Raw genomic sequence first — 12,739 nt, 5'->3', positions numbered from 1 at the left:
CCGCAGGGACATCAGACGTGGACTTACTTCCTTGGATATTGGTGTAAACTCACACACACACACACACACACATACGAAAGCAAACTTCTCTCTCTTGTTCAGCTAAACCCTCACAGGGTGACCTGGGCCAGGAAAAGGTGTGCTGTCCTGACCCAACAGCTCTTCTCTCTGTGCCATTCTGAGGTGCCCTTCCAGCAGTATTATGACTGGTGTGTCTTTGATGCTTGTGGGTGAGTGAAAGCACCGATCTACATTTAGTATCTGAAAATGACCTCTTAGGAAAATGTGTAACGTGTGCGCTCGACAAATGCTTCAGTATGAAGACATGTCTGTGTCTCAGTGTTTCTTCTTCCATGAGGTGCACTGATTTTGCAGATGCTTTTCAGAACTGTCGCATTTTGCTACTGTCTCATGAGCTTGTTGCGTCTATCAGGCCACTTTCACTGAAGCTCATTCATTCACATTCAGCCTGTCTCCCTGGAATAAGCTGTGTGTATTCTTAAAATGCATTTCCTACCTCGGATATTTGCAAAAGCCTTTATTTAATCTTTTGAACCCTACATTGATGAGATACAGACACCTCTCTTTGCCTGGTCTTTTATTGGTGTGTTGCACCAATACATTTGCGGTACATCACTGCCACCGACTGGTATTATGAATTACTGCCCTTCATACGTCACAGCTCAATCCTTGGGCATATGTGTGTGCAGTAATGTTTACCATAACATCAATCGTCGTTAAATAGAGTACTTACAGTTTCATTGTTTGTGTGTGTGTTTTAGCTGTGACTCAGGCGGGGACTGTGAATGTCTCTGTACAGCCATTGCTGCCTATGCTGAAGAGTGTAACCGCCGAGGAGTATACATCCGCTGGAGGTCCCAGGAACTCTGTCGTAGGTCACATGATACATGCACCTCTCCTCCTGCCATGTTTCTGTGGCCTTTGTTTTCTTTCTGGTCTCACTTTTTCTTCCCCCCCCCCCCCCCCCCCCCCCCATCCCCTGCAGCTCTGCAGTGTGAGAATGGCCTGGTGTATGATCCCTGTGGTCCCGCTTGTTCTCCCTTGTGTCCCAGTGCTCCGCAGAGTTTACACCCCCAGTGTGGCACTCTCTCCTGTGTGGAGGGTTGCTTCTGCCCCGCTGGCAAGGTCCGCCATGGTAAGACGGATTTACCAAACTAATCCTGAGCTTTTAAGAGGGACATTTACTTAAGTGGAATATTTTTCTTTAATTCATGAACCTCAACATTGGTGTGGATATCCATGTTCCCAGAGTGGGATTTATCAAGCTTGAACTGACCTTTCACTTGCAGTTGCACTCAAAATTATTCAACTCTCATTGCAAATTTGGTGTACTGGCAAAATTGACAAACTTTCAGCTGTGTTCAATGAACAGCTCACACAAGAACAGTTTAAAAAGCTGAACACAACTAATGTTACAGGTGGAATCTCCAAATTCAACAAAATGTGCCACTTTTAATGACTACCACAGTCTCAAAATTATGAATAGAATCCCTCATAAGAGCATTTATTTGCAAATCATGTGTCGTGTCAAGTTCACCTGATGCACCGAATGAGGCTGTTGGTTAGTTGCATCACAGAACACATCAAATACCCAGACTGGCCAGGGGTTTGTTCACAGTGACGTTTGGTTGCAGTCAAGAGAACTGTCCAAAAAGTTAAGAGAGGAGATCATTGCCTTGCACAAACAAGGAAAAGGATACAAAAAGAGGTACTGACTGTTCCCAGAGATACTGTTGGAAGCATAGTTCCCAAGTTCAAAGCTAAAGGAACACTGGCTGCACTAGCTGGACGTGGCAGAAAGAGGAAGCTATAACGGCTACCACTAGATTTCTGAGGAGGCAGGAGGCCACAAACCCTTGGGTGACTGCAAAAAACTGCAGCAAGACTTTCACTTTCAAGGTTTCAGTTTCCACAGTAAAGTACATACTAGATGTAAGACATACACATCCACTGACCCAAAAGCACAAGACAAGACAGCTCCAACATGCTGGAAACCATATAAACAAGCCACAGATGTTTTGGGATTCTGTTCTGTGGAGCGATGAAACAAAACTGGGACTTTTCTAGTCTATGGATCAGCGGTATGTCTGGAGGAGGAGGAACAAGTCACATGCTGAAAAGAACACCCTGCCTACAGTGAAGCATGGCGGAGGCTCAGTGGTGCTCTGAGACTGCTTTGCTTCTTCTGGTACTGGAAACCTGCAGCGTTTGAAGGGCAAAACAGATTCAATCAAGTATCAGGAAGTCCTAGGAGAAAACGTCATGCTGTCTGTGAGGACGCTGAAGCTTTGCTATCACTGGACCTTCCAACAGGACAACGATACCAAGCATACCTCACAGTCCACCAAAGCTTGGCTGCAGAAAAAGTCCTGGAAGATATTAGAGTGGCCGTCACAGTCACCTGACTTGAATCCCACAGAAAATCTTTGGTGGGATTTGGAGAAGGCTGTTGCAGCACACAAACCCAAGAACATTAGAGAGCTGGAGGCTGTTGTCCATGAGGAATGGGCTCAGATTCCTCAGGAACGCTGTCATGTTTGCAGCAAAAGAGTGCTCTTGTAAGTACTAAAGATGCTTGTCAAGAAGGGGTTGAATACTTCTGAGACTGCAGTCGTCATTAAAAGAGGCATATTGTGCTGAATTTGGAGAAACCACCTGTAATATTAGCTGTGCTGAGCTATTCAAATTGTTCTTGTTTGAAGTAAGTTTGAAGAAGGGACTGACTAATTTTGAATGCAACTGTAGGTTTTCCTGGACAAACATTTTGGCCAACAAGATGGTACCAGAGGAAAAACTTTTGATTTGAATGGGCTCATGTACCATGTAGGAATAGCAGAGTCGTAAGTCTGTTTTGTGTTCTACAGGGGACAGCTGTGTCGTTCTCACTCAGTGTCCATGTGAGTGGGACGGCTCCATGTTTCCCCCTGGAACTACCATCATTCAGCACTGTCAGAACTGGTCGGTCAAACTAAATTCTTGTGAAGGGACATTCCACTCTTTTTCAATAATAATCCAAACTGAAATCCGGGGGGCTTTCTTTGCCTTTGTGTGTTCAGTTCCTGCGAGGATGGTGTGTGGCTGTGTGAGGGTGTGGCCTGCCCTCCTCCCTCCCCTCCCTGTCTGGAGTCGGAGTTTACCTGTGCTGCTGGCCTCTGCATCCCCTCCCACTGGGTGTGTGACAACGAGGACGACTGTGGCGATGGTTCAGACGAGATCTGCCCGTCCACCTGCTCTCCACACCAGTTCCACTGTACCAGCACACCGAGGTGGACCCAAACTCTCTTTAGAGAGAATTCTGTGTAGAGATAGATAGATAGATAGATAGATAGATAGATAGATAGATAGATGTACTTTAAATTGTATCGTTGCAGCAGCATTCACAACGAATGGAGTACGGTTAAATAAAATAATAACACTAGAATTAGGAAGGCTAATATAATAATAGAGATTAAACTACAGAGATTGCTACAAAACTAAACTACATGAGATCTGATACTTCACTCGGGTATGTTGAACAGCATGCTAGCATATTATCACAATAACATAGCACTTCCTGTCGCCACCAGGTGGCGCTGTGACTGTGAATGAATATTGACATGTAGACGTCTTCAGGGCGGGACTCTCATCAGACAGGTCAAGCTTGGTGCTGATTGGATCACGTAGAGTCTATTTATTAACAACTTCCTGTTTCATGGCGAGACACTGAAGTTTGAGGCCTCGCCACACCGTGTGGTGAAAACTCAAGCTTTTAATAACTTTTCATCGTTAATGTCTTCTCTACCAGTTTGAAGTCGCTCGGTTCAACCCCCTCGGACTGGTTCGTTCATTTATGACCCCTGTGAATCGCAAAAAATGTACGAAAAAAAAACCAATATGGCCGACTTCCTGTTGGGTTTAGGTCATTGCTTCAAGTGACGTTTTTGTACATCCGGAAGAGATACGTGTATCTTCCAAATTTCGTATATTGACAAAAAACGCAGTTCCGCGGCTTGAAATTTGGGGACTCCATGGAGCCATTTTGCGAGTTCATGAGTTTCCGGGTATGTTTAGGCCCTCAAAATTGTAATTCATTTCGGAGAAGAAGGAGAATAATAATAATACCTTGCATTTCAGCAGGGACCTCTCACCGTTTGGTGCTCGGGCCTTAATAAAAACAACTGCGCTATAAAATAAATGTCGGCGTTCATTAACGAAAGCGCTAACGCGATAATAACGCGATAACTTGTGAGTAAAGTGGTTTGACCCCCACCCTGCAGTGGCCCGTGTCTGAACCTGGTTCTGCGCTGTGATGGCCACCCAGACTGTGCTGACCGCTCGGATGAGGAGTTCTGTGGACCTGCCCCCCCTCCGCCCTTGTGCCCAGCGGGGGAGTTTCAGTGTGCCAATGGAAAGTGCCTGCCTGCCAGTCACGTGTGCGATGGACGGCTGGACTGTGGTTTTGCTGACGGGTCTGATGAGCGAGGTACAGTGTGTCAGCGTGTTCTGACAGGCAACTTCTCTCATTTGAGGTGTTTTATTTTCTGTGTGAATAAGTATTGAGCTTGGCCAAGGACTCAGTCTGAGCTCTGCAAACCACAGTCAGCAAGCTGTCAGTCTGTAGCCAACAGGTCACAGAGTGAGCCCTGAAGCACATATGCAGTAACAGTATATACATTCCAGCAAGAACACAATTATTTTTGATTGGTTGACTAGGTGGGGAGTAGCCGTGGATTTATGCTTGGCCCTCCCTTCGTTGGTGCACAGGCTGGTCCCAGCCTCTTGGCATCACGACCTTCATCCAGCAGCCGTACCTGTAACAAAGTATCCTCCCTGGTGACCTTTCCCTATCGTGTGTGTGCATCTTACAATGGAGTCTTTCTGAGAACATCCCTCCCCTGTAGTTATCTCATCCTGCTGTTCCAGTAACGGCCTCCCACCAGCCTCGTCCCTGGAGCTCCCAGTACTGGGTGTGAAGTACACTACTCACAAAAAGTTAGGGATATTCGGCTTTCAGGTGAAATTTCAGGATGAACCACCACCAATACATTTCCTGCTTCAGTTAGAATTGGTATTTAAACAGTCCTCCTCATCCTGCTGTTCACATTCTGACATCATGAGACCAAGACGACACCTAACAGTTGATCAGCAGCACCTCAACACTGGAGGCTTCAAACAGGAAGTCCTCAGACGGAGGTGTTCACTGAGCTTAGAGGGTCACAGAGTGTCATCAGGAGGTTGGAACAGTGATACAGAGACTGGAAGAGTCACAGAAAGGAGAGGAGTGGACGTCCTTTGGCCACATCCCAATTTTACGTTTACCCTCGTTTACCCTCCACTGTTGTTAGATTTTCTTTCAATAAATTGTTTAAGATGAAGAAACTACCATTGCATGCTGATACTTAAATGTCCTACTTTCATGATATAATATCACTGTAGCATTCACTTTTTACATTTTCCATAAATTTCACCTGAAAGTCGAATATCCCTAACCTTGTGTGAACCCTGTAGTTTATGAGATGCGTAGTGGTGCATGTAAGCGTGCTTGTGCTTTCTTGCCATATACATCCCACTTAATCATCATGTGTCTGGCCCTTCAGAACCTGGGGCCAGTGCTTGTTCCCCTCTTTAGCAACTATGGGGTATGGCTCTTCCCTGTGGCGGTGCATTGCATTAATATGTCTCTCCCTGCAGATTAAAAACAGTGCATACATTGTCAGTAAAAACTGAACTTCCAGTGTTAGCAACACAAATGGTTCTAATGGTTGATTATATAGTGTTATTAGTTCACTCACAGGTCACTTGGTTAGTTCAAATAAAGGTTATACAGTTCACTATTAATATAATGTTAGTCATACAGTTATTATAGCTAATTCAAATCCAGTGTTCAGTAATTAGTTTTACCTTCCAGCAGTGAAGTCCATACACAGCTATGAAACATGGTGTTCCATCAACACGAGCTTATCAAGAGAGGGGCTCTAACACTGTCCTCAGCAAAGTACAGCCTTCTTTTAACAAGACATAAGACATAAGAGGTTTTATTGTAAATAAAAAAATATTCATTGTACAACTGTTAACAGCATACAACGAAAGTCTAACAAGTCTAAAGATTAAAATATAGATGTGTGTATATATACATACATATATACATATATACACACATACACACACACATATATATATATATATATGATAAATACATATATATATCAATAACAAAATAATAATAACAATCAGGAAGAATTTGAAACAATCTTAAACAATCTTGAACAATCTGGATAAATACAATACAATGCAATACAATACAAACAATGCAGTATAAATAAGAGTCTTGTTTATTGTGTTTGTACCTGAGGGTACACTTGAACGTACTGAATGCATGTGATGAACTACACTTGTGTTGGTGCAGACTGCGGTGTAGTATGTGATGAAGAGGAATTTCTGTGTGCTGGAGGACGATGCATCCTCTACCTCCACCGTTGTGACGGACATGATGACTGTGAGGACCTCAGTGATGAGAGGGGGTATGTCATTTCTGCTGATTCTCGGTGTTTGTACTACCAATATGTTCTTTTTGATATTCTTTACGTGTCTTGTTTTAAATGTTTATGTGTGTGTGGACCCCAGGAACAATAGCTGCTACTGTGGTGGCCCCTAACGGAGATGATGATTCTCTAAATGTTTTGGCTGGTTTTTAGGTGTGTGTGTGCACCAGGGGAGTTTCAGTGCCCCGGGGACCAGTGTGTCCCTGCAGACAGAGTGTGTGATGGGCACAGAGACTGCCCCTCTGGAACAGACGAAGCTGTCTGTCCAAGTAAAGGTACTAATCATACAGCACCGACTGCTTCACTACATAGAATTGTGTCAAAAGCCCCCCTGCATGGTTTGAATCAGCAATCAGATGTCACCCTCTCTGTGTGTGCCAGTGATCTGTGCTCCTGGCCAGTTTGCCTGTGGTGATGGTACATGTGTTGCAACCACGAAGTTGTGTGATGGAACCACAGACTGTCCAGGTGGAGAAGATGAGATCAGAACCAACTGCCACACCGATATCATAACACCGTCACCCTCACCCGTTACCCCGACTCTGCCCACTCCAGGTAATGATAGTCATGACATTTAGGAGAAGATGTTTTCAGTAGTCAGCGTTTTTCTTAAACATCCTCTTCTCTCCAGCTTGTAGGTCCAATGAATTCAGCTGTGCCTTCGGTGGACAGTGTGTGCCCCAGGCCTGGCACTGCGATGGAGAAACAGATTGCATGGATGCCAGTGACGAGCAGCAGTGCACCACCCCATGTGGCCCAGGCCAGATGCTTTGCCTCAGTGGGGGCCAGTGTGTGGGATACCAGCAGCTCTGTGACGGGACCCCGCACTGCAAGGATGCCTCAGACGAGAGTATCGACAACTGTGGTAAGTTACTGTCGATGCGAATATACGAAGGCACGTGATGACAGATACCACTAAGTTATATTATCAGGCCCCAAAAACGGAGTGTGTCTGTCTGCTAGGCTCTTCTCGGATACCTGCCTGTCCAGGCAGCTTCCCGTGTGACAACCGCACCTGTGTGAACATGTCGCAAGTGTGTGACGGCGTTCCAGACTGTCCGCAAGGAGACGACGAGTTAGTGTGTGGTGAGTTCTCATGAGATAAGGAGAAGGTAGAGGTGAGAATGGACGTGATGATGGATTGAGTGAGGAAATGGAGCAAGGGACTGCGGAAGACATTAAAAAAAAAAAAAAAATACAGAGGGTAGGAAATAAAAAGGAAGGGAAGCATAAGAAGCAATGTTGATCACAGACTATGTTGTATGCTGCTGCTGTGTATGCTATTACTATCTTTGAAATGTTGCTCTATCCAGATAAAAGTGTCTCACCAGCCCCCCCTGGCAGGAGGAACACCACTGTTATTTGCCCTGAATTCACCTGTATGGATGGATCCTGTGTCCTCTTCAACATGGTAAGTCTAATACCTGCAGGACATGCAGCCAGACATACTTTAGGTATTTAGAAGGAAGTGGTGATTGAAGGGGTGCAGTCCTGTTTACTAATCCTTCCCTATTACTTAGGTGTGTAATGGAGTGGCAGACTGTCCAGACTCTTCATTAACACCCCTTGGAGGCCCCTCTGATGAGCAGGGCTGTAGGATCTGGAGCACCTGGGGTCCGTGGGGCCCCTGCAGCACCTCCTGTGGTACAGGCTCCATGAGCCGGCAGAGAACCTGCCCTCCAGGGGACCCGCTGCGCCATTGTAGGGGACAGGACATCCAGAGGCAGCAATGCTTCAACACCACCTGTCCCGGTAAGGAAGTGGACAGGAGCCAAAAAATAAACACGTCTCAGAATAAACAGCGTCAGGGTCACGGTGCATAGTTTAAAATCAAATATGTATGTGTTAATAAAAGGCGATGCTCTCTCTTCCCCCTTACAGTCGATGGTCAGTGGTTGCCGTGGGCGAGCTGGTCAAACTGCTCTAGCGATTGTGGTGGAATTCAGGTCAGACGACGTGGCTGCATCCCTCCTCGCTACGGAGGCCAAGACTGTTCCCAGCTCCCTGGACCATCCAACCTTGCAGTGGAGATCAGTAAGAGCTGTCTGTAAACTAAGGTTGAACTGAAATAAACAATACCTATTGGTAAAAATCACTGGATGGAAATATGGAAAGAAATCCCTTAATCTTGTACAATTATTGAAGTGTTCGCTGTAAACGATTGGTTCACCTAAAATTCCAGAAAAGAAAATACGCTGTCAATAGTTTTCACCAGGACTAACAACTTCTGTTATAAGTAAGTATAAGTAACTGGGACTCTTCTTCAGGAAAGATCAGTTGCTTTTGATTTTTTTGAAATTGTGATTTGTCATTGCTGTGAGCACCATAAACAAAGTTTCATTCAGCTACATTGAAATGGAATGGAAGCAGAAACCCAGTGCAGTGAAACCATAACTATCTGCATTAATTAATACCACCAGTGTATTAGCTTATTAACAACAGATGTTTTTAGACCAAATCAATCTGCCTCAATAACTTTATGATATATGGTATAACTCTTAATGGAAATCACTGTAATCTTAAAGTGTTGCTTGTGTATTCAGAACTTGATGGTGGTGGTATATGAAGTACAAAAATTACAAAAAAAAAAAAGGAACAGGCTCATCAAGATAAAAAAGTCTGATCATTAGAAGGATTAAAAGATTAAAAACAAACACCTTCCCCTCTTCCCTTCCCTGTTCCTCCATAGAGCCTTGCCCTGACCATGGATGTGTCAACACCAGCTGTCCCACTGGGCGGGTGAGACTCAGCTGTGCTCCCTGCCCATTATCCTGTGCCCACATCAGCAGTGGGGCGACCTGTGATCCAACAGTCCCCTGCTCCCCTGGTCAGTCAGGACCAATCTGGAATATTGAATGGTTGCTTCTTGCCATTTTGAAAAGACCAAGTTAACTTTTACATTTGTTTCCTCACCGTCTCTTGCTTCAGGTTGCTGGTGTCCAGAGGGCCAGGTGATGAGCCATGAGCAGCAGTGTGTGTTACCAGAGGAGTGTGTGTGTGAGCTTGAAGGCGTGCGGTACTGGCCAGGCCAGCAGATGAAGGTGGACTGTGAGATTTGTGTTTGTGAGAGAGGAAGGCCTCAGAGATGTCAGCCCAACCCAGACTGTTCAGGTGACTTTAATACACACATTTCTACCCGTGCGCTGGGTCTCTATCGTTCTTCATCTGAGTGGTCATAAACAGTCAGCTTTGTCACACTTGCAGTGCACTGTGGCTGGTCATCATGGTCCGAGTGGGGAGAGTGTTTGGGGCCCTGTGGGGTTCAGAGTGTCCAGTGGTCGTTCCGCAGCCCAAACAACCCCACCGTGCACGGAGATGGGACAACATGTAGAGGGATTTACAGGAAAGCCCGCCGGTACGTAGCCCAGCCCTTATGGGACTGTTAACTACATTCACTGTTCTCATTACTCTACTGCTATACAACTACACGTCAGTTCATGGATATTCATGGTCCTTATAGGATCATTTCCAAAACATACTCTTCTCTAGCACTGAAAGGAAATGGCCATATTTCTAATCTGCTGTGGATATTTATGGTCCCAAGAGGATGAAATGCTGAGGTTGTTGGGGACACAGCCAACCTCTCTGTTAGTGCCACATTTTTGATTGGAATAAAAAAATATATAAATATAGATGTTTTGTTGTCTTCACGTTGTGTTGATCTTTTGTCTATTACAGCTTAAGGTAAAATTGTTCTCATGTACATAACATCTGAAAATCAAATGAGCAGTTAACTTCCCACACACCAGTCATTTTCTGCACCTAACAGCCTATCAATTTTGTGCACATTTGTATAACATGATCATAATTACTGAGCAACGAGCCACGTTTGCTGTGCGTTTTCATGATTGATCCATCTATCTATTGTAACCACTTATCCATGAAAGGCTGCGTGTTCACACACGTGTTAGACAGTTAGTTGTCGTGTAATGAGTATTCCATGACTTCTGCGTGCATGTTTTTTTGTGTGTGTCTGTATGTGCTTAGGTGCCAGACAGACCCCTGTGACGAGTGTGAATACCAGGGTCAGTCCCATGCTGTGGGAGACAGATGGAGGTCAGACCACTGCCAGTTATGTCACTGTCTGCCCAACCTGTCAGTGCAGTGTTCCCCTTTTTGTCCATACGCTGCCAGCGGATGCCCACAGGTTAGAACAGAGAATAGATTAGAGTAGATATGTGTGCTTAAATGGCATCTGTGTTTCAATCTTATTTCATGTCAACAGTCCAATTCACACTCTCCCTGTCATAATCCACAGCTCTGCGTCCTCTGCAACCTTTTGCCCAACATAGTTTTGGCCCATAACAACTCACAGGCCACATGTGTGACTGACTATGGTGTTGAGTGTTGTTTTGCTTGTGCAGGGCCAAAGTCTGGTGCCTGGAGAGGGAGACAAGTGTTGTTACTGCCAAGGTAAAAGCACAACTGTTCTTCTCCTGTGTACTGATTGGATGCCCTCCTGTTTAACGGTGAATCAGATTATTTTCAGTATACACAACTAACCGCAGCCGATGGTTCCTAATGTTGGCACTGAGTGATCACTAATTCACTCAGTGACAGAGAAATGAGGATTATGAAGCAGGCGGTGTTATATGTTCTTTGTTTTCCAGGATTGCTTGGGTTGAGAAAAGCTTACAAATTGTCCGTATTCAGAGCAGAGAACCCATGCTCCCTTTTCTCCTGACCACAGATACATCGCACATGTTCAAAAGACCATTTACTTTAACTGTTATATAAAAAGAACAGTATTCATCAAGAGACGCGACAGTTTATGAAACACTGCCTTAGGAGTCAGAAATGTGTTTTAAGAAAATGGGAAGAGCAAAGAAAAAGCCAAATAAAAGCTATATAAAGATCATTTGGTCCCTCAGTGCTTCAGTTATAAGGTGCAGTTCATTATTGTAAACATTGCCGTTATGAAGTGTGCGTTCTCAAACATTAGTCTTTGTGTTCTACAACATTTCTGCAGGAGGAGATGAGACCATTGTTGTGACAGTTGGGCCTGTCACTGTGACCTCCAAGCCATCACCTCTGGTTCCAACATATCCACTGCCTCCTGGAGGTCAGTGTCTTTTTCACATCACCAGTTAATCATGCAGGTCTACATGTACAGGTGGAGCGTTTTAGCTTTTTTAGCATCCGTGATTATTAGGTTTTAGTGAACTGACCTTCTCTTCTGTTCAGATGAGTGTTGGTCACCTCTGGGCGTTCAATCTCTCCCGGCCTCCAGTTTCAGTGCTTCGTCACAGCAGACTGGTCATCCCCCTGAGGCAAGTCGCCTCCATGGGTGGGACCCCCATCGTGACCTCCAGGTACAACATTCAAGGTCTCCTAGGAATGGATGTGAATGTTTTCAGTGATCCTCTGACCCTACTTCTAATGTCGCCAGCAGCATTACACTTTTATTTCTGTGTGGAATGTCTGGACATGTGCCAGACAGATTGGCATACATTTGGGTACAGACATTCCCGTCCCCCTCAAGATGAATTGTAGTCTCTTTTCCTCTAGCTGCATCATCAGGTTAAAATTTTACTTCAACCATTGCTGTGGTTTTTGACCAAATACCTGCAAAATGAATGCTAATATTCGAGCTACTGTGAGTCCAACTCCTAATTCCAACCGAGAAAGTCAGATTTGTCAGAAACCCCTGAAGTATCTTATCATGCTTAACTAACAAAGGTGGTGCATGGTTGTGTCTGTACGTTAACATTGTTATTGTGAGCGTGTTAGCACACTGAAAATCGGTCATTCAAAAGCATTGATGTTGCAAGATAAACAGGTGGTGCAATCTGCAAACCTTCTATCTGCAGGGCTGGAGTCCAGAGCCTGAGCAATATAAGGACCTACCACAGCGGAGCCCTGAGGGACACACCGGAAACACACAAAGCCCCTATCTACAGATAGACCTGCTGAAACCATACAACATCACTGGTAAACACTCGTACAAGCACCTCGCAGCCAGTATAGAGGGAAATGCTGGTTTGATATACTGTGTGTTCAATTTGGATTCCTATGTGAGTAAAAAAATTCCGTCTTTCTTGCCTTCCGTAGGTGTGCTAACCCAGGGTGGGGGTGTGTTTGGCACATTCGTGTCCAGCTTCTACCTCCAGTTCAGCCAGGATGGCAGACAGTGGCACACGTACAAAGAGCTTGTCACCGATGCCCGGCTCAGAGCTAAGGTTGGATGTCAGACCAAG

General features: G+C 45.1%; 1 protein-coding gene across 1 annotated transcript in view; it reads left to right on the top strand.

The window, feature by feature from the left end:
- sspo (SCO-spondin) overlaps positions 1-12,739 on the top strand; it is a 70,549-nt gene that overhangs the window by 13,016 nt on the left and 44,794 nt on the right. Inside the window, exons 23-45 of the mRNA XM_070853329.1 lie at positions 103-230; positions 783-892; positions 1,007-1,156; positions 2,886-2,979; positions 3,078-3,287; positions 4,278-4,483; positions 6,407-6,521; positions 6,696-6,817; positions 6,924-7,097; positions 7,174-7,407; positions 7,506-7,628; positions 7,856-7,953; positions 8,063-8,294; positions 8,424-8,576; positions 9,232-9,369; positions 9,471-9,653; positions 9,747-9,897; positions 10,530-10,689; positions 10,907-10,961; positions 11,518-11,604; positions 11,727-11,854; positions 12,353-12,473; positions 12,594-12,721. Coding sequence (XP_070709430.1) covers positions 103-230; positions 783-892; positions 1,007-1,156; positions 2,886-2,979; positions 3,078-3,287; positions 4,278-4,483; positions 6,407-6,521; positions 6,696-6,817; positions 6,924-7,097; positions 7,174-7,407; positions 7,506-7,628; positions 7,856-7,953; positions 8,063-8,294; positions 8,424-8,576; positions 9,232-9,369; positions 9,471-9,653; positions 9,747-9,897; positions 10,530-10,689; positions 10,907-10,961; positions 11,518-11,604; positions 11,727-11,854; positions 12,353-12,473; positions 12,594-12,721 — 3,300 coding nt within the window. The remainder of the gene's footprint in view (positions 1-102; positions 231-782; positions 893-1,006; positions 1,157-2,885; positions 2,980-3,077; positions 3,288-4,277; positions 4,484-6,406; positions 6,522-6,695; positions 6,818-6,923; positions 7,098-7,173; positions 7,408-7,505; positions 7,629-7,855; positions 7,954-8,062; positions 8,295-8,423; positions 8,577-9,231; positions 9,370-9,470; positions 9,654-9,746; positions 9,898-10,529; positions 10,690-10,906; positions 10,962-11,517; positions 11,605-11,726; positions 11,855-12,352; positions 12,474-12,593; positions 12,722-12,739) is intronic.

This window comes from Pempheris klunzingeri, chromosome 21 (genome assembly GCF_042242105.1).
Source record: "Pempheris klunzingeri isolate RE-2024b chromosome 21, fPemKlu1.hap1, whole genome shotgun sequence".
Lineage (NCBI taxonomy): Eukaryota > Metazoa > Chordata > Actinopteri > Acropomatiformes > Pempheridae > Pempheris > Pempheris klunzingeri.
This window is presented reverse-complemented; position numbering and strand designations above follow the sequence as displayed.